At 30.1% G+C, this 25626-nt stretch overlaps 1 protein-coding gene across 3 annotated transcripts in view; it reads left to right on the top strand.

The window, feature by feature from the left end:
- LOC111039297 (autism susceptibility gene 2 protein) overlaps positions 1-25425 on the top strand; it is a 31742-nt gene extending 6317 nt beyond the window's left edge. Inside the window, exons 2-17 of one of the 3 annotated variants that reach the window (XM_022322752.1) lie at positions 7467-7697; positions 7908-8081; positions 8146-8181; positions 10315-10341; positions 15148-15196; positions 15497-15867; positions 17989-18552; positions 21662-21861; positions 21937-22098; positions 22169-22341; positions 22399-22643; positions 22714-22872; positions 23770-23802; positions 23867-24104; positions 24172-24826; positions 24917-25425. In XM_022322752.1, the coding sequence (XP_022178444.1) occupies positions 7467-7697; positions 7908-8081; positions 8146-8181; positions 10315-10341; positions 15148-15196; positions 15497-15867; positions 17989-18552; positions 21662-21861; positions 21937-22098; positions 22169-22341; positions 22399-22643; positions 22714-22872; positions 23770-23802; positions 23867-24104; positions 24172-24826; positions 24917-25112 (3513 nt within the window). In that variant the 3' untranslated portion in view covers positions 25113-25425. Of the gene's footprint in view, positions 1-7466; positions 7698-7907; positions 8082-8145; positions 8182-10314; positions 10342-12884; positions 13216-15147; positions 15197-15496; positions 15868-17988; positions 18553-21661; positions 21862-21936; positions 22099-22168; positions 22342-22398; positions 22644-22713; positions 22873-23766; positions 23803-23866; positions 24105-24171; positions 24827-24916 lie in introns of those variants that run through there. The other 2 variants (XM_022322751.1, XM_022322753.1) reach the window with 2 other exon arrangements.
- Positions 25426-25626: the final 201 nt, after the last annotated feature.

Raw genomic sequence — 25626 nt, 5'->3', positions numbered from 1 at the left:
AAAATTAGTTTATTGTACAGAAAGAATAATTTCGCGTATTTTGGATATCTCAAATCTGTATGTTAAATTATTTCTAAATTTAGGTTATAATTGCTAGTAACCAAAAGTTAATGAAGTCCTAAGAACGAGTAACTGATGTATTTTAACCCTATCTTAGTATCTAACTTAATCCAATTTTAAAACGTTTATTAAAACTTAAAAAAAAAGCGTAAACCCAAAGTAATATTTAAATTTTAAAAATTTGTCGATTACTTATCATTACTCAGTTATCACCTCGTTAATCATACATCTTTGTACCAGGTTTTACGAGCTACTCAATTGGATTACTATAGCTCAAAAAGAAAATAAATAAAATCAACATGTCTACTCACTGAGCATGGAAGTTTTGATTTACATATTTTGATAACAGATCATAACATTGGCTTCAAAAAATTAAAACAGTACCTACGCCATAAACAAAGTCATGCAATAAGTTCCAGTTTATATAATATGAAAACTTGTGTTCATCTATGTAGTTTAATTATTGATTATAATTTATGGGAATCACCAAATTAAGTACATTTTTATTTTAAAATAGTGTATTGATGTCGAGAACCACGTGATCACGCTAACACCGGGAAGTTGGTGGTAGACGTGCAGTACTGACGTAAATCGGTCAGCCGATTGTTCCCTCTTGAGACAGAGTATATTATAAGTTCATTTATTTTATTTGACAATTATGCCATAATTATTTAAATGTTATTTTTTTTGTACATAAAAGAAATACTAAAAATATACCTATCAGGATTAATGATTATGTTTAATATTTTGCTATTCTAAAATATCAGGTAAATATTATTTTTAAAGATATATTTATATATATATATATATATATATTAATATATAGATATTCCCTTTGTAAAAAATACGATTTTGAATCTCCATTGTCTTTATTCTTGTTGGATGAAATAAAAATTAATAAAACAAGGATAATATTTTAACATAAGCAATAATTCCAGACAATGCAAAGACAATTTTTTCATTTTGTGATAACTGTGATACATTTATATGATATTTTATGTTGGGTAATTTGGAACTCGACCCGATTGTTTAATTTTTTAAGTAAATGCTTAAAGCTCGTTTGACCGGCAATCGTTTATACTAATAACAACTAATAACTTTTCAACTTTTCTTTTTTTTGAACCGGGGACATAACTACTTTCGCATTGTTTCGACCTAATAACTAATAATTCACAGCTTGGTAGTGGGTATGACTTATGTCTACTTACGTGTGTCACCAATATCGAAGGTACTCGATATCATTAGAATTCCATACCCAGCCATATTAATTATCCTCCTTATTTAGTTAAGTTTTCTTTCCAAATCATTGTTATGATACTTATGAGATATCGATTATTTCGATTTTCTAATCCCTACTGGGCAAATCGTCTTATTATTATAATACAACTAATAGATTCTACCTATGATTCTACGTTGTTGTCTTGTTGACACCCATTATTATGTCAATGGCCCCGAACGTATCGGAGAATATTAACGACGTTACAGACTTACAGTTACACTGTATTTGATTCGGATTAGTGTTATCCCATATTTTCGCGATTACGAACATTACTCTAGTTGATATAATATTGCGAGGTATAACATATTGACATAATATTATTGTATTTGAAGTTGTACCACAGCTGTAATAATGTAGAATAATTTTTTTTCCAACGAAATTCTTTGTCGTCCCCGTAGGACTACCGACGTAAACTCGCAATCGAGTCTACAACCTACAGGAGAGCCGTCACATATTAGCATACATACAATGTAATTATTTTCGATAATGATGCATATTATTCGTCTTAAACGTCAGACAAACGAGATCGATTTCCGCGTGGAACACACAACTACACACACCTGAATAAGGAATAATAAAATATATAATATCATATAAAATAAAAAGAGAAATAGCTGGTTTGTAGTATACGACTGTCGTTTGTATTATTAAACGGCATGTGGACGAAGAGGGTGATGAAGAGGTGGCGGCGGGAGGAGATGATAATTTGTCCATGTCATGTTCATCCGTGCGCGTCGCGGCGGCGGCGTGCCGCTCGTCGTTTTATGGACCCGAGCCGGTTGTTCCGACGCTAACCCCACCCACCACATCGTCGTTCCTTCCATCACAAACCTTATCGAACAAAAGCGATGACCGACGGTACGGCAGCGGTAGTTCGGCCGTGGTCGGCTACCACCCGATCGATACGTGCTGCCGTTCGCTGAATCAGCCACTCGCTTGGTGGCGAGGAAAAGTCGGCAGCATCTTTACCGCGTTGCTCGGGCGGCGTATGGTGCACAAACTATACGGTTGTAGCGCCACGTGATAGTCTAGACACGCGTTTGTGGTGCTGGCGAGGACGACGACGGTGTTTCTTCTTTGTTCTCGGCGGCGGTGGTTTATTTTCGCGATTCGCGCCGTAGCTCGTAGTGTCGTTTTATTATAACGATAATATTATATTCATGCTCATGGAGTCTCAAGATATCAAACATTTTTCCAGGTGTTTAAAATCGTCAAATTTCGTATATTTCAAAATCTAGAAGTTTCGTAGTTACTGGTTATTTAAGTTCGTCGCCGTCGTCGTAATTAACGTGTATGTTATCATTATACTAATGGTGGTGCATTTGTACCTATTAACGTTGTTTTGTTGTGTGGTAGACAAGTTATTTCCGGGTAAAAACGAATATTAAAAGTTAAAAACCTCTAATCTTAAAATATGAGAAACACAAAAAATTGTTTACTTGATATTATTTCTTGTATCGTTGGCTTAAATTATATTAAGTCAATTTACCAACTCGAATCTTTTATTTTCCACATAACTGTTGGGCTAGGTTTTAACATGCTATATTTTATAACGACTTGTTTTATGTGCGTAACCGAGACGTTAAACATCGTTGGTACAAGACAGGTTTTTTTTAGAAAGAAGAATCTTAATGTAAATGTTAAACAGTTTTTTTTGCTGGCTTGAATATATAGGTAGGTACGCGTAAAATTATTCCGTTCGTTTATTCATTGCATATTAACTGGCGTGTTGGTTGAGTTTAACTCATAATTAAGCCGAACTCGAGTAAATTCATACTCTTGTTGGGCTGCATTCTTGTCGACCTTCCACCGATGCAATCAAACTATTTTAAGCGTGGAAACCTTGTTCTCCGTCAATAATAAGTTAGTAGATATTGCAAAAACTGCAATTTACTCCAACTCTAGTTATTAGTTATAACTTATAATATGCTTAGTATAAAATATAAGCTAATATTTTAATTTAGTAAAATCCATCGTCTATGGTTTTATAAACATCAGATACCAGATTTATAATATAACAAAATATTGTATTATGCTTACAAACAATATTTAAAAATAGCTAAATAAATATTACAATTTGTTTGGTAATACTTTTTTCATTTTATTATTTATTATTTTTGAATAGTATTGTATGATAATAATTTAGGTACTGTCAAATATTTAGACATAAATACTAAGGGGACGTTACAGTGGTACTATAACGTCCCCTTAATGTAAAATTATGTTTTAAATTGTATTCAATAAATTAACTGTTACTTCATTTTAAAACTTATGATAAAAATATTTATAATTTAATTCATATATATATCCTAACCTTGGTGGCATCCGAATGGAGTCCTAAATTTAAAATTACTTCACTAGTTGGGTCCGGGATTATTTAAGGTAGGTAGATACTACACTATTTGGGTCCCGAATTATTTTAGGTATAACACTAGTGAGTCCCATTAATTTTTTGTGAGCACTACACCAAACTAACATTTTTCTTCTCGTTTTAACAGACTGCATATGATCTATTATGAGTTCAGACTAAAAGTATAGTTACACATGTTTTTACAATTAATTTTATATTTTTGGTGGTTTCGCCATTAGTAATATAAATTATAAGAATTTAAAAATTATGATATAATACAAATATATATTTATTATTAATTTATATATATATTATATTGTACAATACCAACAAAAAATATTCAACATTTTAAAAATCAAAATATATAGGAAAATATACATATTATTATATACCTAATATAAAAACAAATAAAATATAGTTTAAAAAAATCACTTTTGTGTTAGTCAAAATGTATACGACATTAATTCTTGGTATTGTACCTATATTTGTATTATATCATAATAATTTGTGAAATTCGAAATATTTATTTTTAATAGCTAAGAAATTAAAAAAAGAAACTAAAAAACATTTAAATTTAACCACATCTTTGGTTTAAGTAGACTCCGAAGACTTAAAATGGGAAAAAAATTGTTAGGTATAGTAGTAGTAGGTACTTAACAAAAATTATACGGGACCCAACTTGTGTAGTAAGTAGTAACTATAAAAAGCCTGCACCTAGCCCGGTTGCGCCTGTCTTATTTATTTAAAATATTTAAGAATTCGTATTTTTGCTTAAACGTTGTACGATTGTTATACCTAATAATTTATATTATGCAATTTACATTTAAAATACTAGTAACTCCTGTGAGATATATTGTTTTGTGTATTTATATAGGGCAATACGTGGTAAATTAAACTGCTGAAACCACTTGTGTTTGTTTTTTTTTTTACATTTTGAGGATAAATTACAGTTTTATTAAGGAAATAACTAGAGAGAAATGTGATTAAGTATTCGTTAGGTATGGCATTTCAAAAATGTATGCGACCCCAAGCACTTGTAAAATATGTTTATAATAGTTCAGTGGGGACTGGGTGTGAACAAATATGCTACCCTCATTAAAATGCTCTTGGGACCTTATTCTCATAATGCATAAGCTTTGAAGTAGGATATAAATTAAGTATGTATAACATAAATAAAACACTTGATTTTTTTTAAGTACCTAGAATCTAGATGTTGAGTTGTATGTTACATACCTACTGGTAATTCATTATTTTCCAAACTTTTGAAAAATCAAATTGTAGACTACTGATTATATGCATTTATTTGTACTTAAAATAACCAATAACATAAGTTGTTGTATCACATAAATATTAAACTAAGGTAACAATAAAAGATTGTAAACATGATGCATAAATTACAGTTTATTTGTTTTTGATATTATATAAAGTATACAAGTTACGATATTAAGATACCTATAACATCAAAATCACATTTATTTTTATTACTCGTCTTTGAAAACGGATAGAAAGAGGTTGTTTGTTTCAAAATTGTGAATACACGATAATATTTAGTAAATGGTCATAACTACTCATAAGTCATAATGCTTAAACGATCAAGTAATAACTCATACTCGGCCATCAGCTTAATTAGTTATTTCACTTGTAGTACCTATGTGTTGCAAAGTTAGTGTTCGTGCTTAAAAGTGATAATTCAATTTAAATGCCACTTGAAAAATAAATTTCAAATTTTAGTATTTATATGATATATATGTATTGATTTGAATAGGTAAATCGATAAATAATATTAAAATTTTAACTTTCATTAGAAAAAACGTCTCTCATCGCTGATCTAGACGCAAATAATTTTTTATATAATATAAGATGTACCGAATTATCGTTAGATTTTTCAAAGCTGTAGTAAATTATTGCACTTGAAAAACGATTTTTTCTATAAGAAATAGGTTAACTAGTATGTTAAAAATAAAATAAAACGATGTTCGGTTAACGAAACCTTCATAATTGGGCAATTCTCTTGCTTCGCTTACCCTTGAGTCAGGATACTTCTGGTTACGTGATTATTTTAAAAGTAAGCAAATGTTTTTTTACCACCCTCTGAAAAAAGTGTTTATAGTTTAAAGCACTCATAGTTGTAAATAAAATAGGTTCTTGCCCAGGTCAGAATAATTTACTTAAAAAAAGATTTATAAGATTTTGAAATATATTATTATGTAAAATATAACTGATGGCGGATACTTCACACCTTATGGATGTGATTAGGAGGGATTTGAAGGTCAGTGTTTTTTTTTGTGTTAGTTTCCCTCAATTGATTACTTTGGTTGCACCTAATTCATCCTTGAATACGTTTGAACATGTCGTTTTATTACACGTACCTAGTGTGCACAATGCACATCATACACTCATATATTCATATTACGAGATGTAGATGTTTAAAAATGAGATTGCCGACCGAAAAGAATTTGAAGACGATTCATGAGGGTTTTACTGTGATAATTATTGAAAACAAAGAGTAGCTTCTTTATTAAACAATATAAACAACGTTTGTTCCTTTTTTAAAATCATTTTACGACCATACGACACTGTAGCAGGCATTATTCAGTGACAGAATCATGCAAAATTTAAAAATTTAAATTCCTCGTTAAACTGAAAAATCTCCGACGGTATGTTTTGAATTGTTGACCGAAATGCAAGGGAAGGACATCACGGTACGTATACCCGAGTTTTTGAGTGACTTAAAAGGCTTAGTAGAGGTGGGAGGAAGTAGATGATGACAAACACCCGGGACATCCTATATACTGGATGTAGCTAGTATAAAGTACTGTCGAAAATATCGAAGTAAATGCAGCAATGTGTGATCGTGGCGGGGAGTATATTATGGAAGGAGAACATAATTGAACTGTAAAATAATTAATATTAACTACATTTATTGTAGAAATCATGTTTTTAAGTAGCTGCTGCACTTCGTATCTACTGCGTTGGCTTCATAATTCAACTTAATACTGATATACTTACTTACCTAATTTATTTTCTAGAAAAATGTGTATAGAATTAGTTATATATCTACTTATTGTGTTATTTTTATAATGTTTCTTATTGCCAATATTAGTTTTATTTCACTAGTTACTAGTTAGGTATGGAATGTAGGTGTATTACATATTTATAATAATATAATAAATACATATTATGTTGGTATTATGATCTTATTTAATTTAAGAACATCGTCAAAAGAATATAAAATATAAAATTCTGAATTTCAAAAAATAGTACCTTTATATTCCAATGCAGTATCGGTACCGTTTCACCTTTGTATGTCCATATATAACTTAATAAGATATACCTATTTTATTTATTTAAATATAGTTAGGTAATTCTAAATTGAATGTTTAAAATTCTTTTGTAGATATTATATCATAATTTAGTATAATATTGCAAATAATAATACCTAAGTACGTATACATATATATTTATTATATAAATTTAGCCATGTAGGCTTATTTAGAATCTACTGTGTTATAAGTGTTATAACTTATAACTTACGACAAATATAAATATTTTTATTTCAAGTTGAAATATAACATTGTGTTAACAAATCAATAGAAACATTTGTTTTTTGATTCGGCTCGTATTATTTTAAAATCACTTTAAAGAAATATACTTAAGATTCTAAATATGATTGAGTAAAAATTGTTTTGGTATTTGTTATGTTTCGAAATTAAAGGCTTTAAACTTTTACATAATCATTTTACTAAACCAATGTATGTTGATGTTTATATTTTTTAGAATTGTGTGCAACAATGTCTGGTGAAGAGTGCAGTGACTCTTGGGTTAGATCCATCATCTCAAAGCTTTTTACATAGGAATCATCATAAGCATCACCGAAATCATGCACATAACCACAATAACAATAATCATCATCACGACAGTAATTCCAGTACTCCAGTTACACCAGTGAAGACAGAATATAATGTTCCCAGTCCTCCGACAACACCTAATAATTTTAATCATAATAAGGTAAATCGGGAAACAAACACAAAGTTACAGTATTTCATAAATAATTATATGATTCTGATTTTCGAGAAAAGCAAATATTGTTTCAATGCATAAACATTTCTATAAAATGTTTTTTTATTATTTTTTTACGGGTTCAATGTTATTCCAATACGTTTCAGTAGTGTTAACGTTTTGCTTAAGGTTGAATACGAATGATTATTTTTGATATAGGATTCGTCGTCGTTGGATTTGAAGCACGACAGTGAAGGAGGTGATAATGATGCCCCTGTTGTACATTCAAATTCTGTACAATCCTTTAAAAGGCCGTCTGGTAATAAAGTATCTACATCTTCACTTAGTCAAAGTGGTCAAAGACGATCGAGTTCAAGGGAACGATTCAGTGATGTAAGATCAAATATCTATTTTATTTATTTTTTATCATTAATTAACACCTTTTTTCATTTTATAGGCGAGTAGCAACTGCAGTTCAGGCAGAGGATATATTGTAAGTTGTATTTCTTATTATAATTACTTTTATTGGTCAATTTCAAAAATACATATTTGATATTGGTACACAAATTCTATTAAACTGAGTACTTAAAAAAATAGATATGTTTATAATTACATAGGTAATATGTGTTTAAAAAAAACCCTGTAAGTTTTAGTTAGTATTTGAATTTAATAATTATAATACGTTGTATTTTTAAAATTAGTTAGTTTAACTTTAACTCATTTATAGTAAGAGGGAAATTATTCAATTCAAAATTAATTGGCTAGTACTTTATTATTCTGTACGAATATGAACTGGCATTTATACTTTTGGCGGAAAAAAAACGAAGATATCAAATAATTTATTTATTGTTGGCATTATTTGTGTCATTCTTTTACATTTTTATTTTTAAAAGCTTAGTAAAATAAAATTGAAAGTGGGAATTTTGTGCTGACATTTGTATTTATTTAACTAATTTGGAAAATAATTATTGGTTGTTTAAACGACTTAAGTTATTTTTTCCACGGTGATGAAAGTTAGTCTTTGATCAATGTTTATTGCATTTGAAATTGCAAATTCCTTAAGAGGACCCTACACTCACATGTGTTGTCTCCGTCTTATTACAAATGTAATACACAGAGAAGGCTACAGTTGCACTAAGAAACCGAATTTTCACTACGAATAGAGGAAAATTTTTACTGTGTCGTAGCGTTTTTATTTTTTCAATAAGACCAATATATGGAAAATTATTTAAGTTTGGAAAACGTAAAAATATCACATTTTTAAATGTATTATACAATCTTTATCTTATTAATGATATAAAACAAATAAAAACCCTAAGACACAGAAAACATTATCTTCTATATTGTGTTAACTTTTGGTGTCACTATATATACATCATACTGAATGGTTCTATCTCTCGCAAAACAGTTTTTGCTGTGTTGTTCATTTGTAAGACATTCGGGTGTAGCATCCTCACAAAAAGATATACCCTATCTTATAAATGTTCAACTTAACAAATAAGCATTTAAAAGTTCCAAAATGTGTTGCTGGTTTTAATATGTATAAGTAAACTTATCAAACTTGGCAAGACCATTCATTTTATTTACAATATTTTCTTTTTTAAGCCAGAATGAGTATGTACAATTAAAAAAATTTTAATGTTGCTTGAACCCGATAAGAAAACATAATGTTCTTACCTTTAAGTTTAATTCTAGGTTACTTCGCTTTAATATTAACTCTTACAACACAATATTGGAACTTCTGAATGCAAATGTGTCATGTTGTTCACTTGACGGAAACAACACATGCGGTTGTGACGTCCTTTAAAGGCTACTTTGGGCACTAAGAGTTACAGTGCGTGTTACCGATAACTTAGAGTTAGCTTGAAAAAGTAATTTCGCGGACTAGAGTTTTGAGTAGTAACTGTAAGTTAATGAAAATCTTCACTCCCAGATTTTATCCCTGAAAGAATCACGTAGTCGTCTCTGTCCCATAATTATTCTTACACTTATAACAAAGTGAACTAAGTAATTAATACAACATAACAATTTAAAAATAACTCGCTTTAAAATTAAAACTTCGTAACTTAGTAAGACTTGAGTAAATCCAATAATAGAGCTGGGATAACGTTGTAGTGTTAGTTGTAAGTCTAAGAATTATTGCACTAATTAAATATTAAAAATAAAAACCATATTGGAAATATGGATCGTAAATTTAGCATGTTGCGTGTTATGTGTGTGAGATAACAAAGTCTAAATTTTAAATTTTAATTTACTCTTGTTGACTTTATCCAAAAACTAGATACTCTTATTAAAAATTCGTGCGCCAAACAAACAATTTAATGATTATGTGAATTATCTAATTGAAAATTTAGCTCTAGCAACTGCTCAGAATTTGTTATACTTATTACAATTAGGATAACATTCCTCCCCTATACAAACTATTAAATTCGTGTGAATTTCTATATCCATAAACAAATTCATGTGAATGATACAAACTTAGTTTATAGGGAATGTTTATATAACATAAATTAAAGAATCAATTATGACTATTATTTCTTATATCGCCGAAATATGTATTTTTTTTATTGGAAATTAATACAGTTTTCTATTTTTTACTAATTGTACATTTTTATTCTATTTTTAGTGTGATAGTGAAGACGAGGCTGATAAGGTAAGATATTTTTGAATATTTTTATCGTTATTAAATAATTAATTTATAATAAAACTTATTATAATTAATTAAATTTTATTTTATTGAGCCCGGCAATTGGCTTTAGCAGTTTGTGGGGGGGGGGGCAGGGGGGCGTTTGGTTTGAAATGCGTATTGCATGCGTGGCAAGGATTTTGTTGCTATAGATCCTCTTTGGTCACCCATCCAGGATCTAGCAACGCCGGCCGGTGTTCAGAGCACGTACGCAACTGAGGGTAGACACCGCACCACTAATTTTATTTATAAAATACTATAATTTAAAATTTGTTTGTAAGTTCGATTTATTGTATAGTTAATAATGGCATATAACCAAGTCCACCTGAAAGAGGGGTTGCTGTTGAACCTAGTGTACAGAGGTCCAAATATTTTAGGGGCCCATTAATTAGAGACCGTAATAAAATGCCGTACAGGGGCCCAATAATTGATGTGGGAGGGGGGGCTGTCTATAACTTATGCATAGACCGTCCCTGCTTATAATCATAAGTTATTTATCCAAATTGAAATTTTAAAATTATTAAATTAAAAATTAAAAATTAATTAATTATATAAATGTATTATAATTATATTAATTAATATATTTTTAATTATATAAATGTATTATAATTATATAATTAATTATATTAATATATTTTTAATTATATTTAATATACATAATATTATGATAGTATTTAAGCTGTAATGCTTGTTGATGTTGTTTTTAAATATGGGTAAATCATAAAAAGAAACCTCGTATATTCCTGTCGTGCCAAGACTACAAAATAGTATTTAGGACGAGTGAATAGTAGATGATTTATTAAAAGTACACAAGTAAAATATACATGGATACATATTAATAAGGGTTGCGTATTTTGATAACTTTCAATTATGCTTGTATAATAGATTAAAGGATTTTATTTTAAGCTGGGTCTATGCACGGCATTGTCCGTCGCGTTCCATACTTCGCCGTTTTCCGTCTGATTCAATATTTATTATTTATTGTTTTATATTTGAGTGGCTCTACACGACAGATATGATTATGATTGGTTTTCCTCAGCGAAAAACTTCAACGATCATCTCTTGTTTTAGTGTATGCCAAACCTAACTCCAAATTGTACATGTATTACATGTTATTTAATTAGGATATACTATAAAGGTTAGGAAAAAAGAAAACGGCCCGTTTATATCATTTTGTGTATTATTTACACGGCGGGAAACGCTGACGGATACGACAATGCTCGTTCGTACAGCTGTTGCAAAGGAAAATGCCATGTATACTGCCCGCCTTGATATTTTAAAGTTGTTAAGTATATTTGATACATCGTTACTTTTATATAGTGCAATATTGTTTTTGTGGTCTTAAATAATGTGAACATCTTTGCCGAGGATCTTGTCGAAAATCTCAGTTCATAACCTTTATTTATATTTCTTGAGTTCGGTTTGTTCCCTGTAATCTTGATTATCTTGGTAATAAAAACTGTAAAATATTATATTATTTTTCTACGTCGTCATTTAGAGAAGAACAAGAGAAACGACCGTAAAATCTTGTCGGCCCGGGGCATTTTTGCACTGTCTTATTCTTTTTTGTATCCGTTTAGTTTTTATTTTCGTCGATTTGTTCCGGGGGAGAAAACCCTCTTTCCCCTGGGCGTACACACAAAAGTCTGAAAGTTATCTTTAATGGAGGGGGATGAGGTAAAATCTTCGTTGATGTTTTTCCTTCTGCAAATAATAATAATGGGCTTTTCGACATCGCTTTACAGTGGTAGCGACATGAATATTTATTATAAGTTTTAACACGGCGGGGGCAAAGAAAAATCGTCCCACACACCCACGGCACCTCTTTACACCCCTTATATTATATAATATGTATAAATATTATATTTACTTTTGCTGCTTTTGAATATATTGAATTTTTTATTGCTCATCTCTGCCGCCTGGGCATTTCCGACCCTTGCAGTCTAACGTCTTCTCGGTTTATAAACATTGCGTAACTTTCATACCGCAGACCCGATCGATTTCACACATTTATCGATGAAAATCACGAGTCTCAATTATTTGAATAAAAAAGAGTGCTCTGTAGTAGTATTGTATTTTTTTCCTTTTCGATGACACCGAAAGCACAGGTCGATATTTTTTAAATAAAAAGAGATGAGGAAATACCGTTTTATATAGTTATATATCGTATGTAGTACGATTGCTGGTTACTATACTTTTTCTCTCGCGGTAGACGTGCAGGAATTTTCTCCCATGTCTTTCCACTTTCCAAGCGCACGCTCGTGCGCAAGTCCATCAAAGTTTTTACGACCCTTGGGGGAAATACAAGTGATGGTGAACGGTGGTAACCAGACGGCGGTGTGCGTTCGAAGAGAGACGCGTGCGCGTCGATCGCGTTTTCCCTTCCCGGCCACCGCCGTTGCATCGACAACAATACGGCGGGTGGCGTGTTCGGCTGCTACCGTAGCACCAAGCCACGAGTCACATCAGTAGTCACTTGGTGAGCTTGGCGAGCGCGCCGTTGTGTACGTACGTGTTTACGGTTTGCTAGTCGGTCGCGGTCGTCACCGAAATCTGATTCACGCGCACGTGTTCGTCTGTGCGTGTTCCTATATAGTTCGTTTTTTTCCCGCCTATTTGTAAAATAATATAAGTATTGGTCGGCCGTCATTTCGATCGATCGTTGGCTCGATTTATATTCCGAATCGGACACGGAAACGCCCGACGTGTATTGTGGATCGTCGTCCGACATAAACACCCGCCCGTCCAGGACCATGCTCCTTTTGAAATATGCCGCCTTTTGAACACAGTATCTCCGCAACCGCTATGACCGTGGACAGACCTTGTTGCAACGACCGGCCGGTAAACATCGTCTACCTAAATATGTTGTACGCATTTTATTGTTGTGTCGTCATGATCGATCTCATGGTGCAATAATATAGTATGCATATTAATCATTATTATAGTACTCGCGAAACTTTTGTCTTGAATATTCGCTTATCATCAGATCATGTATAATATTATGATAATGCTTAAACTTTACCTATTTCGAGGGAACAAGTGTAAGCGTGTGAAACGACACTTCACTGTTAAATTTAATAATTTTCCGTTTATGTTTTATAATTTTGTTTTACTTGTACTGTATGTATTTATATAGCCATTTTAAAGCTTACACAGCTTTATCCACCCACATTATAGGTTCGTGATGCATGCATTCCCCTGGTGGTAGTTTTTTTTATGCTACCCCGCGGTACGAGATGGTTGGTGACTACGGTAACGGTTCCTTATGCGCTTAATTGTGAATCAAATTCCTATATATTAGAAATAACAATGTTACCTAGTTAGTATCGGTGGCAGTTATAACTATTGGTTTAGCTTTGTATAGAGATATATTTTATTCCTTTTTTTACGTATCCCATTCGTATTATCAAGAAGAGAAAAAAGATTTGAGGAAAATGTATTTCGTATAATTATATTTTATTATCGACATGGTCCATATCAGTTCTCCCGATTAATATTGAGTTAATTAGATCATAATACATTAATACGTACTTATATCAAAATCTAAAACTAACACGTCAAAATATTAGTTATGAAATAATAATTAATTGCATATAAATATTAGATAATAGGTATATATTTCACCATGAATAATAAGCATGTATATTCTTTGTCTAGGAAAATAATCTAATGTTTAAACTTTTAATCAATATAAATGATTAATATAATATTTGTACTCGCTTACAAGTTATTGTAACTAATTTTTCATTATCTATATTACCTATGACCTTGTTTAACGCGTATTTATGTACACGAAATATTATCTGTGAATAAAAAAAAGTGGGAAATATTAAAATATACTTGATACGTTAAATAAACTGTTACTACGGATGTTAGTTAATAAAATATGCTCGGTCATCATAGCATGTCGATTTTTGTGTTGAGTGTAGCACTTGACGTTTTTACTTTATCCCGTGCACAATTTTAAATATAAATACGTGAATAGTTCGTCAGTGACGGACCTTGAATAAAATATTAAAAATATTTAAAACATTTATATATTTTTTTTTTCACTTGTGTAAGAATCCTATTTTTATTTTTTATTCTTTTTCGCTTCTAAAATCTATTAATTATGTGTATGAATACGGTAAAATACAAAAGGTTTCTAAAAACATGAATATATTTTATTTTACTTTTCAATTAAATATATTGCTTATTATACGTCATTATTGTGGACGGAATTTGTTGTACGCGTCAGAGGAAAAACGTTAGGTTGATTAAAACCTTTGCAGAAATAATTATTTATAGCTTAATCACATAATCAAGGGTCAAGTATTATTTTTATGTGTTTTGATAAAATTGAATTGTATTATAAGATCTTCCGTGAAATAGGTTTGGACCTATTTCGACCCAAAGTGGAGTAGCTCAATAATTTAAACTATAGTTATCGTGAAATGTTTAGTTGTTTACTATCAAATAAATTCTATTACGCAATCCAACAAATACTAATCTCTAAAAATGACATAGTTTTAATGTCATTGAATTTGAATAGCTCGACTACATTTCAATAAAGTTTACGATCCTTGCAGTGAATCGTTAACTTGGCTATCACACAAAGCTTATATGTTTTTTTTAAGATCTGTGATCGTAAAACTCAGGGGTTATTAAAAATATAGTGGCTCAAATTATAGCTTTTTGAAAATATAATAATAATAATGATAATAACATTTTATTGAGTACTGAAAACAAACTAGACGAAATTATATCATTTTTGTTTTATTATTATTGTTTCAGGGTTCAGATAATTCTGATCTCTTCAGGACCAGTCTGGTTTCCAGGAAAGGTAAGCAGCCCTTGAAATGTTTTAATGTTGTTTAATTTATTGAACTTTCCGTTTTTACAACTTATAAATTGTTTGCTATTATATTTTCTTCCTGGTCTCCTGTAATTACTGATCTATTGTACGATGTCAAACAAAAGTTAAAACTTAAATGTTGTATAATCATACATAAATAAAATTATACAATTAAAAAAATATCTTCTGATTATTAATAAAAATTTTTATAATTTTGCACTTTTTAATTTTTTTATTTAAATATTATGTTTTAATTAATTAATTGTTAAAAAACTTAAATCTTTCTAGATGAATTACCAGGAAGAACTTCTTCTGAACCTACTCAGAGTTTACCTGCTACGGTTTCTAAAGAACCTATATCAATAACACCACCAGGTCGACAACCTACTCCCCCATTAGTTAATGGTATAGAATTTGATAATCATTCAACGCCTGAAACAACCACAGCATCTACGACTCATATTAGACCCTCGCAAAATCCTATGTTACCACCTCCTTCAACTACTCCTCGAGCTCTACAGGTGTCTCAACCAAAATGTCCATCTCCTACGATACCTCCAGCATCCACGCCCCCTACTACACCTAAACCTCAAAGTACACAAGTGAATGGACATGAATCTTCGACGACTCCGGCTACAGTTACGTCGAGGTATTCCCCAGTAAGTACAATTACCAGACGTTTTTATGTATATAAAATAGTTAAAATGTGAGTACATTTCGTACATTATTTTTCCAAATAATACATGTGCGTTATTTGTATACATCTCTTAAATAAAATAATTTTGAAGAGTTAATTATTTATTAAGTTAAGTATCAAATAATAAAATAAAATAGATTAAAACTATATTTTATTTATATTGGTTATAATACTTCCGATTTATTTTCCTAATACAGTGTCCAATAGTGTTATCAAAATGTTATTTTATAAAGCATTTTAATATTGTACCTATTCCTCATAACTGTGTAAATAATATCCTTATCGTGGTCGATAATTATTAACATTTCTTGGCATACTTGGTTCACGTAGTTGGTTTGACACATCCTAAAAAAAAATGTATTAACAAAAAAAAATATATTAAAAATCGAGTGTTGATAAAGGTAAAATAGTATTAAACGATATTGGTGAACAAAATAATAATAAATAAATCTATTAAAAGGGTACACTTAAGGTATTGTGTTAAAGATCTATTGGTATTGACGAGCCAATAAATATCTTAATAATCACTATTGAAGTATAACATTGTGTTAGGAAAATAAATCGGAAGTGAAGAGTTGACAACCAATAGTAATAAGAGATACAGTCTTAATCTATTTTATTTTATATTTTCGTTCTTTTGTGATTTTCCAGTCTACACTTATTCTAGCAAATATATAATTATTGGATACATTTAATAATAATTTACTCTACTATTAGTAAATATATTTTGACCTTACAAAACTTTTATTCATCAACATCTTTATAAAATAGCAATAATTATATTAAGATGAGTAACGCACTAGCTCGTTTCATCAAATATTGTTACCTATTTTATGTATATTATATATACATACATCAATGAAAGTATTATATAACATAATTTTCTTACGAAATTAAAGAATTAACTTGGTTTTTACAAATATATAAGCCAGATTATTTTGAATTGTAATTTATTCCGTCGACCACATAAACAGATAGTTATAGGCTATAGTATTTAAACTCTGAAATCCATTATGTATTCCATACACTCGTTTCAAGTTTCTCTTTATAGTATATACCATTATTGGCAAAGGTTTTTTTTTATTATTATTATATTATTATCGCGGGACATTTATACAGTACTCTCCCCGGTACACTACCTGGATTGCCATGGAAACGAGTTCATCTTAAACTATCGTGTTCATCGTCACATCAGTATTCTCTGTAAGAAATAAACCAGCCTTAAGCTGCCTAATATTGCACTTGTTTAGATAAAAAAAAACATGTTGGTATACACTCAGAATCATTTTCATGTTTCGCACGTGCATCATAATTATCATTATAGTGACTTATAAATTAATAAAATAAGTATGATTGCCTTATAAGAGATGTTACTGAACAGAATAATAGGATTTTGTTAATAACTGCCAATCGTTCATTATAAAAATATAAATTTATATAATATTGTAATACTTATAGTTTATATAATAACTTACGTATACTTGATATTGATTCATAATGTATTATATCTTGCTAGCTGGGTGTTAATTTTACATTTAATTTTTAGTTTTTATTAATTTATTATGGTTTAGTACAATTAATATAGGTGTGTTGTATTATAAAATATTCAAGCTTATATTCTATACAGCAGCGGTTCCCAAACTTTTACGACCACGGCACCCTTAAAAAATTGTTTGTGTTTCGCGGAACCCTAATGCCTAATCCAACTCAACTATAATTTTTGTAAATTAAAAAAGGAAAATCAATTCCTTAAACTCTCAAGTCCAAATAATATTTTAATGATACTGTTAATGACTTTTCATTATTAAACTTAATTAAAAAAAAAATTTTCAATCAAACATTTTTTAAACAACAAACATTAAATAAACATAATTTTCTCAATAATCTCATACATCTAACGGAACCCTTGACATTGTCCCACGGAACCCTAAGGTTCCGCGGAACACACTTTGGGAAACGCTGCTATACAGTATAGATAGCGTAATACAGAAAAATTGCATTTAAGTTAAAATTTTCAATAAAATTTAATTTTCGTTTTAATTTTTATATTTTACTAAAGTAATGGTTTTAATATTACTTAAAGGTACCATCTTCCGGACTCAATAGTCCTCGGAATTTTTCAACAAATCCAGTACCGCCTACGAGTGCGCAGCCATACCAAACACCACCTCAAGCGTGTCCATTGTCTTTGAGCATAACAAATTCTTACATTACTCCTTCAACATCTCAACATCCAGTCTTATCCCATGCTGCATCGAATTACATCCCAAAATCTTCTAATCAAACACCTTCTCCTCACCAACATAGTTCTCCTTATATGCAAAAACCAAACATGATATACCATCCACCTCACGGTTCCCCTTATCCATCGCCTAATTACCATCCTAGTCCATATAAATCTACCCCGTCGTTATTGGCTACAGTGTCTAGTGCATATATGCCATATTCTACCCCTCAGTCATCCACAGTGACTGTATCTGCTTCTTCTACGATTCCTAGCACATCCAGCAGTCCGATAACAACGACAACGCCAGTAAACAATTTTAGCTCTCCATACCAACCTCCTGTGCATCAACAACATTATCCACCGTTGTATGCTCCATACAGAAGTACACCATATATGCCATCTGCGCTATCAAATGCAGCCGTAAGTATTGTTTTGGTTAACAAGTATTGTATTTTTTTTTTTCGGAAGTGTTTAGATTAATTAATAATAATATAAATAATTGGTTTACTAGTTAAAAATGTAGTTTGGACTGGGAGTAAAAATAATAATTTCAAGATGTATTAACCATAGTATAATACTATATTGCAAATTACAATAATATATCTAATGAACTATAAGGGGTCTAGGAATATATTTTATCATAATATCATATTATTAATACCTTTTTTTGTTTTAATATTTGCAACGATATAAACAATTTATAATAATGTATATACCTATTTATATTATTAAATACAAAAATGAGATGATCGATTGTCGCTAAATTTTATTTTCATAATAATTCGTTTAGAAAATTGAATTTATTTATAACCCTTTTTTACTCAAGCTTTAAAATAATTAAAAAACCTGGCCTAACCAAATTGCGTAATTCTCTGATGGTAAATTGAGGAATACAGAACAAGAATACTATTTAAATAACTTAGAAATTGTTGGCAAAACCATCTACCCCAAATACTTATATATTATGATATTGATATTTTAATGCTTGAAAAAGAGTATTTTGAGTATCCCTAAAAATAATCAACATTATACACAATAGTTTGTAAATAATATTAAAAATGTTGCGTATTTGTAAGCTTAATATCAGTCGAATAATATTTAAACTTATATTTTATATACCTAAACGCTTATTAATATTATTGTTAATTAATAATGTTTTTTTACGATAATTTAACTGTTATTTGAAAATGCATTGGCCATAGTTTTGATTATGGTTAGACAGACCATCGTTTTGCTGTTAAACTTAACGGCATCATTAATATTAATAGAGTTTCAACAGAGCAGAAAACGGGCTTGTAATTAGGAAGCCGAGGGAAACGTTGCACGGAATTTGTTCGCTTCACTCTTTTCTCTCCCACTTTATCTCTTTCCCTTCTCTCTACCTTGGGTACGGATGTTAATTTTTCCATTCGGCTGCTCCGACGAGAAGTCTAGAGAAGGTTAATGATAAAACTACATGATGGCGGCGGTAGTGGTACCTCCTTAATTACTACAACAGAGTCCTTCTCCCCTTACCTTGTACATAAAGCTCACCGCTTATCGACTTTCGCTCAGTCCGATATAAACTTTTGGGTTTCCACGAACTTACAGTTTTAATTTCCCCTCGTTAAACACTTAAAAACTCCTTCGTGTAATCGTGTGTGTATAAACAAACCCTTTACCTTTATACCTAATTATTTATTAATATTATTTAATATTTGTATAGTCTAAAAATTGCAAATACCTTTTATGATGCTTCAAAACTTTTTATTATTATTATTATTGTATATTAATCAGTTTCATCTTTAAGTTATATGTTTGATAAAAAGGTTCTTTTAAAATGGTTAAAACGAAAATCGATCATAAGTTATACTTTTAGCATAACATAGTATTTATGTACCGTTTTTTTACTTAAATTATTATTTTTCATTATTTCTTTATTTAACAGATACCAAAATTGAAAAACAGTGGATCACTATGGTTATAGTTCATCCTTAAGTATTACAAATTAGTAATTTATTTTTCTATAGGAGACAGGGATACTACTGTTTTAATTATTATGATATTATACTATACATTATGGTTATTGACATATAATAAGTGTGCAGATTGACATAGATAAGTTCATGGCATATAGGTAAATTAAATATACCATGTCTACGTTATGTCAAATAATTTCAAGTTCTTGTATGTAATATTTTTTGAATTATAATATAATGACTTATAAAGAAAAATATTAATTTTTTTTCAAATATTCAATTTTGTCAAAATTAGAACATCAAATGTCTAGAAAATAAATTGTCTCTATTTTTGATATTTTTAGAATTCTCTAAGACCAGCTTGAAAAGGACTTTATATTGAATATCAAACTTAAACTATTAAAATAAAGAATATCATGAATAATTTACAACAAAATAATTTTTTAATGTGGGTGATTTATTCAAATGACCATAACAAAATGTGGCTACGCTAGACCTTTTTTTAAATCCGTTTAAAAAAACATGAGAATTTGTATATATTATACTCTAAAGTTTCCGGTGTTCAAATTAAAATGGTGGGAAAGTGAATATCATTCTGCTATACATTAGAGGTGTCATATTGTGGGGCACTAATGGGTGTGTTAAATTTGAATTCAATGATAGATCAAAGAGAAAATGGTCTGTCATCCTATGTTTAATATTACTTTGTAGTGAAGGTTATAACTTAATAAGTTTTAAGTGTATTTTATGATATTATTGCTGTTAAAGTAATTTATTTTGCTATTAGTAATACAGTAGGTAGAATTAATTTTTGTCAAAAACATTTCTTTTGAAAATAAGTGTGTAGAAATATAATAATATATGTATTTTAACTCTCCGCAAATAATATTTTTAAATTTCCATAAAATGACCTAAATTGCTATCCTTCATTTAAATAACTAATTTCAATCAAATTCGAACTTAAAATTTTATAAAATTATCATTCATTTTGGACCAAGGGAGCATTTTTTTGTATCGAAAATAGTTTAAATAAAAACTAATAAAAATCGAATACTTCTTAGAGTCAAAATATTTTAAAAATAGTTACAAAAAAAAAAATATAAATATTCTCAAAAACTGGGTTTACTTACTAATTTACGTTTTTTATAATTTTTTTTCCTGACGCTTTGAAAACCACTAAGAATTTTCCATTAATAACTCAAAATTACAAATTAGTTTTTAAATGCTCTTTTTTAATATGACATTTTTAGGAATTTTGGGGTTAATATCAAAAATGTGGGAAAGTCGATTTTAAGTAGACTTAACGACAAATTCAAATCTGTTTTCAGATTTATTATCGCTTCATTAGATCAATTAGTATGTTTGGCAAAAAACACGTCTAAATTACTAAGTCACGCGTGTGTTAGACAAAAACAGAAAATGACGGTATCGAATCCCCTTAATAAAAATGTTTAGTTTTGATTTATGAGACTAAAGTATTTGAGATTTATATTTTGCTTCAATTGTATGCGTATCTATTTTACTAATAATTGTTATGGTATAATTTAGAATAATTTGTTTAATTTATTTAGAGATTAAGTCGAACTTCTCCAATGTCTGTGATATCAACAAAATCAAGTGTTGTGTCAGCACCTCCTCTTGTTGCACCAACAGTTGCTGCTGTTTCTACTTCTACTACCACTACTTCGTCAATTTTGAGTGGACACTCTGTGCTAGGTAGAGGGCAGTCACCACGAGGACCAAGTCCAAACAAAGACCGTGATAGTTTTATGTAAATTGATATATTGAAATAATTGTTTTATTCAATAAACATGACGTATATTAATTAATTCTGTTATGTTAATAGTTTAAACCGGAGTAATGGCCCTCCACTAAATTCTCCTTCGTCATTTAATACTTCATCATTAGTATTACCTCCTGCCGCTACTCCAACATTAGCACCTACTGTTTCATCTTCAGCACCTTCTAGTCTTGTTTATAATAAACCACCATTATGGGGTCCAATGGGGTAAGTACACAAGTTAATAATTAAAGCATAAACTATGAGCTAAAAATAATGAAAATGGTTCTTTTCTTAGAAACAACAGTATTGTGACATCTACAATGGCAAACATTACTCGACAACATCTATCATCATACCCCCCTCCATTATTTTCTTCACCAGTATCTACTGCTACGTCACAATCTTCTTCGTTGCCATCAGCACCACCTGCTCATAATCCCTTTTCCGCTGAATCTTTATTTCAATCAAGTAAGTTAAAGTAAAAAATATTTAAGTATTTAAGATTCTAAAATGATTTTGATTTAGATCAAGCTGACATGTTGAGGAGAGAACTAGACTCGAGGTTTTTAGCATCATCACAAGAAAGAACTTTGGCTGTTGGTGCACCGTACTTACGAACAGAAATGCACCATCACCAACATCAACATACTCATGTTCACCAACACACAGCAACACCACTAATCCCTGCTGTAGCTGCTACTGCTACAACGATACCAAATGCGTCAACAATACCACCAGCACCAACTTCGGCATTATATCCTCCTCCTCTGGTTAGCATATATTAAACAAATATAAAATAACGTATAGTTATAATTAATATACATGTTTATGTATTTATAGTTTAAAGATATACCCAAATTGGGAGGAGTTGATTCACCATTTTATAGGCAGAATTTATTGTCTGGTAGCTATCCAGGATTTACACCAGGTCTATTACATTCTTCAATGGGTCACACACCATTTACACCACCAAATCATATGCCGACATTTACACCAAAAGTAATTATGCATTATCATCTGACAACTTATATCATTTATTATATAAAATATAAAATTGTTTTTTTTAATTTTATATTTCTTGTATATAATATAAATTTAACATACATTATGCAGTTGTAGTTTACATTTATTCTAAAATTCTAGACTATGCAATATTTCTATTAATTCTAAATGTATAGTTTTTTCCTAACTTTGGTATAATCTGATAACATGTATTTAATATTAATATTGATATTGTCAGTATATTTTATACTCTCAAAGATATCTTCTATTTAGAAAAATATAAATTAGGTTACTAAGTACAAGGGTTTGGAACTTAGAGCATTACTTTTTTTTCTTGATTTGAAATTTAACAGAGTGCTGTAGAAATATATATCATGTTACTACAATTTAAAATCAGGAAGCTTTCTTTTTATTTACTTCTATAATTTTTTTCTCAGTGTGTGTTTATAATAAAATGTTGCCTTTGTTTTCTATTACCTAGTAATTCAGTTTTGGTTTGTTTTTTTTGCTATCTGTTGTTGGTCTTAGCTGGCCATGAGATAAAAAAAAATATTCAAAATGTACATTGTTCTAAAAATAATGCCGCAAAATTATATTACCGATGGTTTTCAGCAGTACACCAATGTCTTCAGTGTAATCATAATAAAATATGAGTCGATTCCTTGTTTTGTTGTTCGTTATGTTATGATTTTTTATATAATTTTGAGAAGGGGCAACATTTTTAAGATGACTTTTTTGTCTATTGTTATGTTTAAATGAGTATAATGAAGTTATTATGATGATTTCAGGTGCTTTAGGTCTCAAACCCTGCATTGATAACTTAATGTATAATTAATTAAACTGTTTTATTTTAATTTTTCATTTGATAATCAATATTTATTTATTTTATAGCAGTTGACTGATACATCTAAGCCTACAAAGTCAAGTGTAAGTGAATATAACCTGTTGAATCTAACCTTGAATTAATTTTTATAATTATTTTTAAATCTAGAAACCTGGAAAATGGAATGCGATGCATGTACGATTAGCCTGGGAAATTTATCATTATCAACAGAAACAACAAGTTGCAGAAACCAAAAATGTTGCTAACAATCCGGTGCCAAAGACTGAATTATTAAGGCCACCTACACATTTATTTCCACCCAGCCGACCACCTCACGATCTCTCTCCGTTTACATCGCCTCATCATCATCATCATCCAGGATTGCCTCCTGGCTATCCACCTATGGGTAATTAATATTTAATATTTTTCCTGTCAATAGCTATATTTTAATGTCAATACAATTTATATCTTAGGCCCTGCAGCAATGTTTACAAGATACCCGGCTGGATTTCCACCAATATCCTCATTCCCACCAAATCCCATGAATGATCCATGGGCTCGATTACAGCCTTCTCGTGGACTACCTGCTCAAAATTCAGCATATGGCCCTGCTGGAGGTTGGCCAATAAAACCAGATCCTGTTGAAACAGAACGAGTAGAACAGCAACAACGAGAACGGGAAAGAGAAAGAGAGCGAGAGCGTGAGCGGGAAAGAGAACGTGAAAAAGAAAGGGAAAGAGGTCGAGAACGAGAAAGGGTGAAACGCGAAGAAAAGAGAAGACATATGATTCAGCAACAGCAATTGCAGCATCAACAACAACAACAACAACAGCAGCAGCAGCAACAGCAGCATCAACAACAGCAGCAACATCAACATCACCAACAACTTCAACATCAACAGCAGCAACAACATTTACAACATCAACATCAGCAACAACAACAACAAGTAGCTAAAATGAGAGAGCGATCCCCTCTGAAAGATCCAAATTTGATGTCCAAAGAAGAAGATTTAAATAATATGATGCTAGGTCGTATTCCACCTCCATCTCATTACCTTCCACCGCCTCCAAGACATCCTCAAAGAGCTTCACATCTACCGACACATTTTTCACCATGGGATCAGTATAGGTGCGTACAAGTTTATTTTAATTAATTTAACATTTTAAACAATACACAATTATAATTAGAAATGTTTGTCTTTGATCTGATATATTTTAGATATGATTCTTTGAGGTTTAGTCCATTAATTGCTGCTGCTGCTTATAGAGCTGAAGAAGAAGAACACAGAGCCAAATTATTTGGTTACCATCCTCAAGCCCATTTAAGACCAAAAGACCCATCTCCTAACACTCATCGATCAATGCCCCCAGATATGCAACTACCTAAAAAAGAAGAATCTTCTCAATCTAGGTAGTCCAAAACTTAAACAGTTTTTGAATTTGAATATATTTTATTTTTATAGTCATAATATTGGCAAAATAAATTTTATGTTAATTTATTATTTTAATTTCTCACCACTACCCTTATTAGTGTCCTTTAAACATAACTATATTATTCTTCTATGTATACATTTTTATTTTACATATAAAATGTAATGAACAATTTTTACTTATTACAATTATTATTTCATGTCATTTCTAAAATTTAATTATGTGCAATTAATTTTATTTCAATTGTTTGTATTGAATTAAAATGTAAGTAATACCATTTGAATAAATTGAATCTTTGGTTAATGAAATTTGAATTTTTTTTAATTCTTAAATAATATTGTATTTGTGCAATCAAGTTCTTATTTTTCAAAAAAAAAAAAAAATATATATAAATATACATAAATATTAAATAATATGTAAAACCTGCAACATTCTTTGTAATAATTATATAGGACACACAGGGTTAATTTTTATTTTCTGAACTGATTTTTTGACCCT

Source organism: Myzus persicae, unplaced genomic scaffold, assembly GCF_001856785.1.
Source record: "Myzus persicae strain clone G006 unplaced genomic scaffold, MPER_G0061.0, whole genome shotgun sequence".
Lineage (NCBI taxonomy): Eukaryota > Metazoa > Arthropoda > Insecta > Hemiptera > Aphididae > Myzus > Myzus persicae.
This window is presented reverse-complemented; position numbering and strand designations above follow the sequence as displayed.